General features: G+C 40.9%; 1 protein-coding gene across 1 annotated transcript in view; it reads left to right on the top strand.

Moving 5' to 3' along the window:
* Nucleotides 1-14,493, top strand: part of ADAMTSL1 (ADAMTS like 1) — a 433,712-nt gene that overhangs the window by 307,272 nt on the left and 111,947 nt on the right. Inside the window, exons 7-8 of the mRNA XM_033085355.1 lie at nt 2,021-2,095; nt 4,962-5,119. Of these exons, the coding sequence (XP_032941246.1) occupies nt 2,021-2,095; nt 4,962-5,119 (233 nt within the window). The remainder of the gene's footprint in view (nt 1-2,020; nt 2,096-4,961; nt 5,120-14,493) is intronic.

The raw sequence follows: 14,493 nt of genomic DNA on the forward strand, positions 1-14,493 counted from the left end.
CAGTCAGATATAATAATAACATGGGACTGTCTTTAAATAAGACTTGTAAAAAGACAATTAATATCGAGGTTTATTAAATTGAAGTTACTGTTTTCCCAAACTCATTTAAAAATTTATATATATACAGCAAAATTAGACATCATATTCATGTCTTTTGTTCCTCAAAATGAATAAAATAATTTATCCTACTGGGTATCTTGAATCTGAATGCCAATAAAGCAGTATTAGAATATCAGTATTTAATTAATCTTTTAGAAATTGAATCTATGTCTTTCCAAATAGAAAATCTGAATTATTTATTGATATGATAAATTTGATATTTATTGATATTCCTAGCTTTACTAATCAGTGTGGTATCAGAGATGGTATGAACAAAATGTATGTTGAGTTTAAGCCCAGTATTACAAAAGACTTAGGCACTAAAATTTTGGATAATTTGAGAAAATATATCAAGTCAGAACTTGAAAATGGGTCATGGTTCAGAAGTGCCTGAAAATTTGTCTTTATGAAGTCTTTGTGTCCACACAACTTTTGTGGCACTTAGACTGCTTACATTTTCACCTCACTTCTGGGATAGTAAGAGGCAACAAAAGTATCATCCTATAAAGCTCTGAAATATAACAGCCTATGATGCATTAGAGAATTTAAAATGTAAAAGGGTTGTAGTTAACAGTTTTTGAGATACTATGGGTTTGGATGCATGAATATATTGGATGAATGAATGTATTGCTTAAAAGTTCCTGTTTCTGTTAGTGCTGTCTCTCTTGGTCAGCTCTTCACCTTTGATATAAAATGACAACATCAACAACTATTTTGCTAATAAGTGAGAATCCTGATTTAGCTGGGTTCCAACAGTTTTCCAAGTTTCGTCTGGCCAGAAGTGTAAGACCCCAACTCTTACATTTGAATGAAAGATAAAATGCTTTTATTGTCTGAGTTAGCCTCAACTGACAAAGCAAAACATTATTTTGAGAGCAGAGCTGTAGCTCCTGCTAGAAGGCATTTCATGACATAGATGTGAGCAGTTCTAATGAATAAATGGTGAAAGAGCCTTTGTTCCTCTCATGCCCACCACCTTCTCACTGCCCAGAAAAAATCCTTTCAGGCATGCCTTCTTTTTCTTTCCCAACTTCCAGTTATACGGGAAAAAGGCAGAAAGGACAGGGAAAGGTGAATGAAATGTGCTGGTTAATCAGCCAGCATTCTCAGGGCATGCCACTCCATAACCCAGGTATTGCATTTTATATCATCTTTCTGTGTCCTTCTGTCTCCCTTAAGGGCATTATTAAGGTTACTGGCTCTTTAGAAATGCTGACCTGACTAATTTTCACAGCTGCATGTGGCCTGCATGTTAATTCACACCTTGGTTTAAATGCAATTGGCAAAGCACCCAAGGCTTCATAGGTGCAAGATCCTGCTTTAATACCTATTTATATGACAGTCTAATGGGATTCTGCTTTTCCAGGGGCTTTGTGCTAGCAGTGTAGAAAAGGAAGCAGAATTATAGCACTTATGGTCATTAAAATAAGAGGTGTGAAAGGGATGATATATCTGACAGCATTTCAAGACCATCATAGCACGGACAGGATCTTGGAGAAGCTGTGGGGTTAAAGTGGGATGAAGTTAAGTGAAAAATGGGAAAGCTATTCTGGTTAAACATCAGAATGAGCATCTGCTTCTCTACTTCACCATGAGCACTGATTCAAAATACCAAAATACTTGAGAGCTTTAAGTGGAGTTGTGATGAAATATAAACTTATTAGTTACTCATGAAAACCATAAATAGTTGTGAAGGAGTTGGGGATAAATAAAATCAACAGGTTTGGATTCTTCTAAGCACAAAGTTCTTACTACATTTGACTGGTTCTTTTTCCAGATATTTAATAATAGTTCTTGGTGTTTTTAATTGGTCCTAAGGCTTTTCTTTTGACTGCCTTGTAAACACCTATTTCAATGCTTGTTTGAAAACAGATGGGAATTTCCTTGCTTATTTATTCCATGCATTTTTGCATTCCCACAGTGAATGATACAGTGGTTGCTATTCCCTATGGAAGCAGGCAAGTTCGCCTCGTGCTGAAAGGACCTGATCATTTATGTAAGTAGAAGAAGTTAGTGTAAACTTGTCTAAGAGAGCCTTGGTAACCTGCAATGCTCTATTTATACCATGGTGTCTGGTTTCCCTCTCTCAGATCACTGATTCCAACACACATATGAGTCCTGCTCTCAGAAGTTTTCCTCAGTCCCAGCTAACTCAGTAGTGCACTCTTTTCAAAGTGACCTTGGCCAACAGTGCAGAGTTCTTTGCCCCTGCATAATTTTTCAGTCATTTCTGTTTGCTTATCCTTTGGCTGGCTCACTTGGTGTCAAGTGGTTTTGTTTAAAATTAATAAAATACGTACCACTGAGTGAAATATTGAGAACAGTAAAGTATAAGCTTCCCTGCAGCTCAGCTCAGCCATCAAGCTGCTCATGACTTTTACACATTTCTGTTATGAGCTTTTTCTCTCCCCTAGATACACATATGAACTCACACCTTGTGTGTGTGCATGCCTGCACACACACCATCACACTCTAAAATCTGAAACCGCATACGAAAATGAAATCTTGTTCTTTAGCAACAATTCTGCTCCACTGAGTTCTAGTCCATAGCAGAATTCAGAGCCACTTTTGGCTATGAATTTCTTTCTTCATCTGTGTGCCCCAGAAGCTCTATATCTCTCTTTTCTGGGAGGAATCTCAGGATTTGAGAATACTCTGCTAGAGCTGAAGGCAAATCCATTTATTTTATGAATAGAAGCTCCTTGCACATGTCTCCTTCATTTTCCAGTGCAGCAGCTGCTCACAAGCTGCTTCCTTTCTCATCAGCAGCAAATGAATATTAGAGATTAGAAAATACAATTTACTGCCAGAATAAATCCCCAAACTGCACTACTTGACCTCTCAGTAGCAAAAATTACTGTAAGATAAGTTGGGCTACTCTTCTCCTTTTCCAAAAGTCTTAAGGAATTTTCTGCAGCACAGACCATTTATGTCTTCTGTGTTTGTCAGTGTAGATACAAACATGAGTGTCAGCAAAGATGTGAAACACCAAGTCATTTCACAGTCTTCATATTTTCTTTCACCCAAAAATTACATACACATATCAAAATAAGGGATGGCTTATTAGTCCTTTACTGTAATCCTCTACTTGTGTTGAGAAAGCAGTTGATTCTTCAGATTTAAAGCTGTGGATAAAACCAGCAGATTATAGGTTATAAACCAGGAAAAAATATATTATGTTTTTGTTAAAAGTTCAAATGTGGCCTGTACCTCATTTTTAAGTGACCCTTTGGGTATTCCTGAGCTGCTCCAGTATGGCTGATATTACTTTCCCAGTACATGACATGCACTCTTCCTTTCTTTCCTGTCTTCTTTCCCAATATAGATGTTCTCTTCCAAGGTAGGAACTTTTGTACTTTTGTTATTGTTTCAGTGAAATTGAGCTATAAGACAGCTCAGAGAGAAATGAGATTTTAGCTGAAGAGATGGATCTAAAGCTTAACTCAGGCCATATCATATTTCATGAGAAAAATATTTGAATCAGCAAGGTCTACCTCACTCACTGGTTGAGATTTAGATTAACTGCACTGTGTAAACATGAATAAGTCCAAATATATCTCTTTCTTGTTTCAGATGGCTCCATGAATCTTTCTGTTCACTCATCAAAGGATTTTGTATATGTATGAGCTATAGCCAGTTGCAGGGGGAGAGAGTATTTTACCCTGCAAAATTTGGTTGTGGGAGAAGCCTACAGGAGGCTGATTATATATACACAAGTCTTAAAACCATCTTTATTCCTGAGGCATACAGCCTTGTCCAAAAACAAATAGATGGCCAAGTGCATCACAAAGCAGAGAGTGGTCTCACTGAAATCCAAGGATCCAAGTGCAAATTCTTAGTGTACTGTCTCGGCATCTTCGTTAATTAATTCCTTTAATCCATCACGAAAAGTAGTCTAATTACTGCAATTACATTTTTGTGTTCCCTAATTAGCAACTTCATATACGCAAATGTTTTTTTCTTCTTTTTGTTGTCTGAAAAGGTATTTCCATCATAGATGAATAGTATGCCTTAGCTGCCTCACTGTGTTGGATGTTTTGTGCCTATATTCATAAATATATGTGAAAGGTTTGCAGCTTTGCAATCTTTCATCATGAAATGCGCTGACATTTTTAAATAACTACCAGAAACTGTTTACTGGTGAATGTGCCCCAAAGGTTAATGTGGACTTTTTAGGGATGCTAGCTGAATGATGAAACAGACCTACTTTCTGACTCCTGATTTCTATTTAAGAAATTATCATTACTTTTAATATGAGAACCAGAAGTAGCTACTACAATACAGTATCTGGGTTTATGCCCATTTTTGGGGAACTGTGAATACAGAGAGAGCCAGATGGAGAACTCGGGAAGGTTCTCCCCTTCTACTCCACTGGGATGGGTCAGACTGCTTCTGGAGAGGAAATGGGATTGCCGTCATACTGACCTTTCTTTCCTGGATATCCTGCTTTCAGTTAATTGTCTTCCACTACAACATATGGTTAGTGACCCACCTTTGAACTGAAAGTGGGTACAGCAACTTAGCAGTGCTCATGGGCCAAGGTCTGAGTCATGCTCCACATAGCAGCGTGACTTACTGAGGGTGAGTTAAACAACAGCAAATATGCCTAACAGGGAATGGATTAGTATGTCTGGAAGAGAGTAAAAACATGACCTATGGGTGAGGAGGGGAATGTGAGCTAAAAATCTAAGGGTTGAACAAAGACGAAAAGCAGATGGAAGAGAAAAAATAAAAGGAAAGTGTGCAAATATGAATAACTGTGGGAAAAGAGTTGCCATTTACTAATTTGTGCTGGGGTATTTTTCTGCTCTCACTTCAAATTTCAATGCTTTGGTTTCTGACAATTTTTTTCTATTTGTCAGATTTGGAAACTAGGACTCTCCAAGGCACGAAGAGTGAAAATAGCCTCAGCACCACTGGCTCCTTCCTTGTAGAAAATTCTAGCATTGACTTCCAGAAGTTTCCTGACAAGGAGATCTTAAGAATGTCTGGGCCTCTCACTGCGGACTTTACTGTCAAGGTGAGGGTCATTGATCATCGACATCTTAGAGCAGCATAAAGTAAGACAATGAAGATGAAAGAGATTTTTCTAGATCTTAATTTTCCAGCAGATGTTTATTACAAAGCCTAATACAGGCTATCTCTCGAACTCTACATGTAATTCTTTATGGCTATATATTTGATGAAAGCCTCACTGGAAACTCCTCAGAAGAGAGAGACTGAATTTATGTCAAGGAAGGCATAGCCAATATGTGCCCTAAAAAGAAAAGATTAGCTCATTTCAAGAAAAGACAGATTACTTTCTATATGCACTACTGAGGTACTTATAAATCAATGACATTCAGTATTCTTTGTCTGCGATAAGCAAAAAATATATCTTTGACCCATAATTTTTTGGGTGTATACTAGTGTAGTTGCACAGAAGACTAAGAGAGTGAAGAGTCAAGTTCTCGAGTTCCAAAATAAATGGGATAACTTTACTTGAGAAGTCATGGCATCATGTTGAATTTCTGCTTTTTGTTGCACTGGCAATAAAAGGAAAATTGTTTCTTCCCATTAGAGCATTTCTATTCTTCCAGGTAATATAAAACACATTGCTGGAAGCAATGCACACATTCTGTGGGAGAACAAACATACAAAAAACAACATTTGGGATTTACAATAAAATGAATTATTTTTCAATAGATCCAAGGAACTTGAAGGATTTCAGCTGCAAAACTGCGAAACCTGTATCATGTCCAGGACTATGCAAATTTTTCACTATGAGCCCCAGAGGCAGATGACATTTGCTTTAACCCTGAGATAATGGCAGCTAGAGGTTTGAACAGTGAACTGGAAAATGTCCTAAGTGATTGTCCTGAGTTAAGCTGAGCTGGGCTGGAATGGGTTAGCTTGGGAAGTAGCGCAACCCTGTAGACTGTCCCCTGCCCATTGTGGTATGTTAGCAGCTCAAAAAGCAAATTGCACTTTCCAGAACTCATTCACAAGGAGAAGCCTGAACTAAGGAATATGTCGCTTCCTCTTTAAATGGCAGAATAAAAATACCTTACTAAAATAGATACTGTTCAATTCAAAATATCTGAAACTCATTTACCTCTTTTAGAAACGATACAGAGATAGTGAACATCAGTACAATGTAAACAGAATTTCTCACTTTGTTTTATTTCTGCTGCCTGTGAATTTCTGGCAGCCTAGTTATAATGTATTTGTGGAAAACAGCTAATCATGTAGACCAATTGTCCTTAAAGGGTAACGGGAGGGTTGTACTATTTTCCTTATATTTCCACTGTTGTCTTTTATGACAGGGAAAATACCTTTATTTCCCTAGTGCTTGCATTTCCTTCTCTGTCAAAGCAAGATAAGAAGTGCTGGTTAAATCAAAGGAGTACCCTGTTTAAATGATGGCAGTCTGAGTAATATGAGTGTACAAGTTGGTTAGGCATGGGCAGAACAGACACTGCTGAATTGAGATGAAACTATTTTGAGTTCTTCTATGGGTTTGCACCTTTGAAAGTCAAAGTACCATGACTCATTAGGTGTTAAATATGTTGCTTTTTGTGGATATAGAAAAATACACCAAAAACTCCCAACCAACTGCTCATGGTAGTAGGATCTTGTCTAAGGTTAGAATTAAATTTTACATTGGTTTAGGCACTCACAAATTTTTTCTCTTGAATCATGGTTAATTTTTTTAATCAACAGCTATAGAAGATACTTCAGCTATTACTTCATGCAACACAGATATTATTCTGCACTATTAAATTATTTTTCTAGCAGTTTATTTTTTTCTACTGGATATTTATTTTGTTAGATTTTACTGGATATGAACATACACAGATGCATGTAATCCAAGATGCTACCTCTCAGTTGTGTCAGGTTTGGAATGCTTTTCATACTTGCTTTATCCATGATGATTTTGCTTTCAGGTTTTGAAATTAAAGTACTTCTCTTTTAAAAATCAGATTTAATATTTCTCTGTGGTGTTAGTAATCTTTCCTTATTGAGATCTCTTTGAATGTCAAGATTTACTTTCCTGGGCCAAGGCAGATTTTTATGCAAACAGATCTAAATGAATCTGTAGATGTAACAGAACTCTAGTTTTAAAATCGTGTGTCTCCAGAATTATTCTTGTAATCCTTTTCACTTGACCCTAAATGTTCTTATTCAGACAGGTCAAGTTAGATATCTGGATATAATTCAGAAGAAAAAAATTCAGTGTGAGACTTGACATTTAACTTTCTTTAAGTTAACACAGAGTGCTTTAAAATTGCAAGAAGAAACCTCATGCTGTTTCTGGAGGAGCTGAGTTGTATAATTACTGGATTTCTTTATTATAGAAGAGTCAATGGCACATTGCTCACATGCAAAACTATTGGCAATCTTTTCACAAGATGTGTAAACAGTAAAAATAATTCAGTATAACAGCTTCATTTAAAAGAATATGGTGTTATCCCAAAATTGAAGAAGGAGCGAAGTTTTAATTTTCTTATTTTTTATATTGATCATTTGAGAATTGTAAGTCCCCACTGTAAACTTTAATTTTTGAAAGGCGAAAGACCTGGAAAGCATACCAGTGTATTTAAATCCCACTTAAATTTCTGTAAGAAAATTGTATCATGTTTGATATAATCCTGAAGGAATGACTGTCCATTTTCACTTGGAAATCAGTCTGTTTCTGTGGTCTGGAGATAAAAATGTTAATGTCACACAGGGGGACACACCCTTTGCAGCAGAGCAACCCTGATCTGCTCTGTGGCTAGTGTCATGTTTGCTCTCTTGTCCATGCTAAAACATCCCTCTGTTAATAGCAATGTCTGCACATTTCAGACTCTAAACAGAGGATCTTGGGGTACTCAGTTCATGTCACACATCTGCTCTCCTTTGAGCAGGACAAAATATCAGAGTCTAGAGATGATCATATAATAAGAGATGACCATAACCAGCAGATGACTGTAAATATGAGCCACGTTAGTGGCAGGCTTAGGGGCACCACCAGTAGGGACTGCCAGTGAAGAGTGGGACTGGCAAAGCTCAGCCTGTTGGGGTCTGCTTCACAGGCTGACTGCACAGCTAGGGCCCCAACCCTGCAGCTGAGCAAAGATCAGTGGGCTTAAAACAAGCTCTAGTGAAAGGTACTATCTAGGCATAGGTCTGTTTTGGAGGATAAACAACTGTAGGCCTAGATCTAGGCTAGGCTATGTTTATGTTGGTTTTAAATCCCTGGTATCGATGAGGGTTCATTCATAGTGCCTGCCAAGACAAAGCCCTTTGCATGAGGGATGCATGAAGTTGGATTGCACAAATGTTTATTTGAAGGCTTTCAGAGGTTTTTGGATTTGGATTAGGATTGCATTACATTGATGCTGTCTTTTTGTGGTGCTAGGGGTGACAAGCTTTGGCTAAGGGCTGCTGCAAAGAGAAACTGTCTGGTGCTTTTATTTTTGTGCTGGTGGCTGGGGTGTGCTGCTGGCTGATTTAGAAATGCTGTGAACAGGATTCACTTGGGCAGAGTTACTGCTGAAATTAGGGTTCTGGGCACCAATTGTCAAAAAAAGTCATAAAATGCATCTCAAAGTGGATGCTGAATTACACAGAGCTCCAGAGCTAGCCAGATAACTGTTGGCTCAGCTGCAATCTAGCACCGTCAGAAAGTGCTGATGAGATAAATGCATTTGATAACAGTCCAGGTTAGCAAAAGAAAATAAGGTTGGGACTTAGTCTAGACTTCCTGTGGCTTGCAAGGGCATGCAGGAGATAATGCATGTACAGGCAGCCAGCTGGCAGAGAGGTTGATGGGCCTTGTCAGTCTAGGGCCAGGATTGGATTAAATATTACTTTGAACAAGAAGCACACAGTGATTTAGTTTGTAGCATAAAATAAATTATTTAAGCACTTGCTTTAAGGCAGAGGCCAAATGATGCAAATTTGCTCTAGCAGCAAAGAGCTACTGTTTATAGTTCACATATTTTTGGATATTTGAGGTATTATATATTGGGACTGGGAGCGAAGACAGTAAGGGTCTTTAGTGCAATTTAGTTCTGATGCTGGCAGAGGTTTCCAGAAGAGATTATATCTCATGTTTGGGAGAAGGCTTCCTATCAGGTGGAAAGTGGGGAAGAATCCTGGAAGCCCTGACAGCTTGGCATTAAGGTGGTGCTCCTGGAAGTAGATGAGATAGAATTAAGGCTAAGTGCACAGAAATAGTAATAGTTAACATTTAGTGCAACTAATTCAGCTGATTCAGCTTTTTTGAAAGCAAAGTCAACTCACTGAAACAATTTCCTTCATCTAGAAGAGATCAATGGAATATTGTCAGTCTGTTGTAAAGCAAAAGTACCTCTTGAGATATGTGTCTTCCTGAGGTGGTTTCAACACACTGCAGATAGAATTTAGCTGGAAGCATCAACGCCTTTTATCAACCTATGTTTGCATTCAATACTTCTTTTCCTAGTAATAAGCATAAAAATCACCCAATCTGATTTTTTGATATCCAAAAAAATATAGAATTTTTGTAATAAACTCACAAGTAATGACCAGTCTGAAAAGAGATGCAATCATTAATTATCTTGACTAGATCTTGCAACAGGTTCAAAAAAATTATTTTTTCTCCTATTTTGGCAAATGAGGTGAAATGTATGGAAAACCTTGAACTAGACCTTTTCAAAACAATGCACAGTTTTTATTTTTTATCAAACATTTTTTTTTCTATTAAATATAAATTATTTCAATTAATCGTATGTAGAACAGGATCATTTCCCTAATCAATATATTTGACCCTTAGGTCATGCAATGATTTCCATAATGATACACTGTGTAAAATAAGGAATCCATCTCATTGTTCAAACCTTGGTGCAATACTTTCACTGATTCCTTCTGGTTTTCCCACTCCGAGAAACAGGAAATTATGACTACTGTTTAGCTCCCTTCTCCTTTACTTCTGTATCTGATATTTCTGTCATCATCATTTGACTCTTTCCTAGCATCTGCATAGACTCATAGGATTTTGGGTTGTAAGAAACCTCAAGGATTCTCTAGTTCCAACTCCACTGCCATGGGCAGGAACACATTCTACTAGATCAACTTGCTCAAAGCTACATCTAACCCAGTCTTGAACATTTCCAAGGATAGAGCATCCACAATTTCTGTGGGCAATATTTTACAGTGTCAAACCATGCTCACAAGGAAGATTTCCTTCCTTATAGCTATACTAAATCTACCCTCTTCCAGTTTAATAACTGTTTAATTGTTTTAAACAATTATCCTTCATCCTGTCTCTACATGCCCTAGTTAAAAGCCTCTCTCCAGGTCTCTTGTAGACCCCTTTAAGTACTGAGTGACTGCTGTAAGGTGTACTTGTACAAATTCCCCTGGCTGAACTACCCCAAATGTCTTGATGCCTTAAGAACCTAAAAATGAAACAACACACACTTTCGAGATAATATTAGTATAGGAGGTAATTTGAAGGCTGGTCTTTGCTGGAGGCATCCAGGGGAAAATATGGAAAATGTCCACAAAAACCTACCCACATGGGGTGAATACAGGTTTATAAATTTAGCAAATTATCATATTTGACAAAATCACAAATTAGGAGCACAAGTGATGATACGATTCTTCCCCCAGTCCAAGCCCCTTCTAAATCTACCCCCCTCCAGCAGGCCTAAATTTTGTTGGTGAAAATGTGTCTCAAAGAACTGTTTTCTAGCCTTGGTTCCCAGAAAGAGCCAAGGTAGGATGGGGGCTTTGGAATATGATTTGTCTTTCTGCCTAGGAAAATACTGAAGCTTAGTTACAATAATTACAATTGAAGCTACAAAGCTACAAGTATCTGTGTAAAGAATACAGAGAATAGATAAAAGAAAAAAAAGAAAGAAACCATTAGGCATCAGTCTCAGCCTTTTCTCACAGGACTACTCCAGGGATCATCTTCACATACCTCCTCTAGACTCACTCCAGATCTATAATTTAATAAAACTTAATTATATTGTTTAATTTCTGTTTTATATGAAGAAATTACTGTACATACATATATATATGTTAAAATAGGGTGAACTTACACTCTACAATTACTTGAAAGGAAGTTTTAATGAGGTAAGGGTCAATCTCTTCTCCTAGAAAACAAGTACAGTAATTTCACGAATACAAGCCGCACCAATTTGACCAAAATTTTGGTGGAAACCCGGAAGTGCGGCTAATATTCCGGGGCGGCTAATACATTAACAAAATTCTAAAAGCTGCCAACACGGAAGTGAGAGCCCGCGGCAGCCCCAAGCCAAGCTGGAGCCCGGCCGGCCCTGGCAGAGGTGGGAAAGCCTGGCAGAGGCGGGGCCAGCAGTGTGGGGGCGGGCGGCAGAGCCTGAGCCAGCAGGGCGGGGCAGGGGGGCGGCAGAGCCGGGTCAGTAGGGCGGGGGAGCCTGGGAGAACTGGGGCTAGCAGTGCAGGGGAGCATGGCAGAAGCAGGAAGGCCGACGGGTGGGGCTGCCTGGCAGCGGGGGAAGCCCAGCAGAATCGGGGCCAGCAGCATGGGGGAGCCCGGCGGTGCGGGGGCCTGCAGTGCCGGCCAGGGCGAGGAAACGCGGCGGCGGTGCAGACGGGAGGGGGCGGCCGGCGAGCCCGGCGGCGGCAGCCCGCCGGCAGGGCTAGGGAACGCGGCGCGGCCGGCGAGCCGGGCGGCGGCAGCCCGCCGGCAGGGCTAGGGAACACGGCAGCGGGGCGGTGCTGACGGGAGTGGGGGGCCAGCGAGCCCGGCGGCGGCGGCAGTGGCTGGCCCGCCAGCAGGGCTAGGGAACGCGGCGCGGCCGGCGAGCCGGGCGGCGGCAGCCCGCCGGCAGGGCTAGGGAACACGGCAGCGGGGCGGTGCTGACGGGAGAGGGGGGCCAGCGAGCCCGGCGGCGGCGGCAGTGGCTGGTCCGCCAGCAGGGCGACTACGTAAACAGCGCAGCGGCGAGGCGGCCGGTATGCCTGCCAGCGGCGGCAGTGGCTGGTCCGCCGGCAGGGCGACTACGTAAACAGCGCAGCGGCGAGGCGGCCGGTATGCCTGCCAGCGGCGGCAGTGGCTGGTCCGCCGGCAGGGCGACTACGTAAACAACGCAGCGGCGAGGCGGCCGGCATGCCTGCCAGCGGCGGCAGTGGCTGGTCCGCCGGCAGGGCGACTACGTAAACAGCGCAGCGGCGAGGCGGCCGGTATGCCTGCCAGCGGCGGCAGTGGCTGGTCCGTCGGCAGGGCGACTACGTAAACAACGCAGCGGCGAGGCGGCCGGCATGCCTGCCAGCGGCGGCAGTGGCTGGTCCGCCGGCAGGGCGACTACGTAAACAACGCAGAGGCGAGGCGGCCGGTATGCCTGCCAGCGGCGGCAGTGGCTGGCCCGCCGGCAGGGCGAGTACGTAAACGTAGCAGCGAGGCGGTGCTGACGGGAGAGGGGGGCCAGTGAGCCCGGCGGCGGCTGCAGCACCACCCGGCCGGCCCCGTCAGCAACCATGAGCGGGCCGAGCCTTCCTGGCCCCGCCCCGAGCCAGTTAAGCCCTCTATGCCGCGATCCTGTTACTAATTGGCCAATTTGTGAAAGCTGCGCACGGATTCTCGCGACGAACGAAAGTGCGGCTAATATTCGGGGTGCGGCTTATCTATTGACAAAGACAGCAACATTGTCGAGGCACCGGAAGTGCGGCTTATAATCCGTGCGGCTTGTATTCGTGAAACTACTGTAATAGAGCAAAAGGAAATGGCCTAAAGTTGTACCAGGGGAGCTTTAGATTGGATATTAGAAAAAATTTCATTGCTGAAAGGCTGATTAAGCATTGGAACAGGCTGCCCAGGGAAGTAGTGGAATCACCAACCCTGGAAGTGTTCAAAAACTGAGTAGATGTGGTACTTAGAGACATGATGCAGTGGTGAACTTGACAGTATCAAATCAGTGGTTGGACTGGCTGATCTTAGAAGTCTTTTCCAACCTTAATAGTTTTATGATTGTATGCACATAACAATCAGGACAAATGGATTCTACCTGGCTGTATACATTTCTCTCCTTTTTTCTTTCTTTCTGCAAAATTATATTCATGCTTTTAACTATTGATGCACACTGTGCTGATATTTTCAGATGAGTATCTAAAACAACCCTATTACCATTCTGAATAGTAAAAGCTAATGTGGACTACAGCTTTGTATATAAGTAGCATATATAATTAATTGGGGTTTCCCATAGGCATTATTTCTTTTTTTATTGAACTGGAATTTTATTCAGTTGTTAATAAATTTAGATAGCATTTTATTTGCAAGTAGAATGATCAATTACCATTATTTCTAGTTCAGTTACCTAAGTAACTTTGTTATTATCATTTGTTACTAACATACTTTTTCGCTAACATCTTCTAACAATGTTAGTTAGAAGAATCACTCGAGATTGTCAGGTGATGGCCATCTCTGTTTAGATCTCTGGCATTTCTCATAGCTATAAGGCTGTTGCTAATACTGCAAGGACAAAAATTTCATTATATTACAGAGCTGAGTATCTCAATGTGTAGGAGTTGGCCCCATGCAGTCAAAGTACAACATTTCTTAGAGCATCTAGTTATCAAGTCTCACATTGAGTTTTTCAGGGCTCAAGTAGCCAGGGATGTTTTTTCCTGGATAAAGATCTTTAACAAACAGTAAAATAAAATAAAAAATAAGTTTTTGCTATGTGTAATCACCATTTACCGTTCCTCTTCTGCTTACAATACTCCTTAAAAATACAAAATGCTGTGTATGCTTCTTTTATTTGCTGGTTTTGTATAATCTGAGTTTATGACTGTGGTTTATTGTAGTTCTTTCCCACATATGCTGTTATCATTGGCTGTATGAGTGACTTCCACATTAAGCTACTAAAGATGGTACATCTGTCTTTTCTCTGTGTCGAAACAGTTAACTCCAGACATGCAGGAATAGTCTGCAAAGAGAGAGGAACTTTTCTTCTTTCTTCCTGATTTTTTTCAACATAAACTCTTTTTTCCTCCCCTTCCTTTTATAGTAGCCCATGTGTGAACTCTTGGCCTGTTCTTCATGTTTCACTGCAGACCATACTACTGAGTAGATCTGAGTGTAGGGATCACTGATGATCCTTGAAAAAGAAAGAGCAAAAACAGAATTCTCACAAGAGAATGCCTTTCCTGCACATTGAGATCAGAGACCTCCCCAGATGGCTTCCAGCACAACAGAACATTATTCTCAGGAGTGCCTGAGGCTTTCACGAGCCCAGAAAAGCCCTTCTGAAGTGTGTAATTAATGCATCATCCCCACACAAGGAGCTAGGTATCCTGTTTTTGACACACACATTCAAACAATATTGATCTGTACAAAAGGCCTCCCAATTGCTGAAGCAGTTGTATTGCTACAGCTGGTTTGTTTTTTTTTTTCCTTTT

This window comes from Catharus ustulatus, chromosome Z, assembly GCF_009819885.2.
Source record: "Catharus ustulatus isolate bCatUst1 chromosome Z, bCatUst1.pri.v2, whole genome shotgun sequence".
Lineage (NCBI taxonomy): Eukaryota > Metazoa > Chordata > Aves > Passeriformes > Turdidae > Catharus > Catharus ustulatus.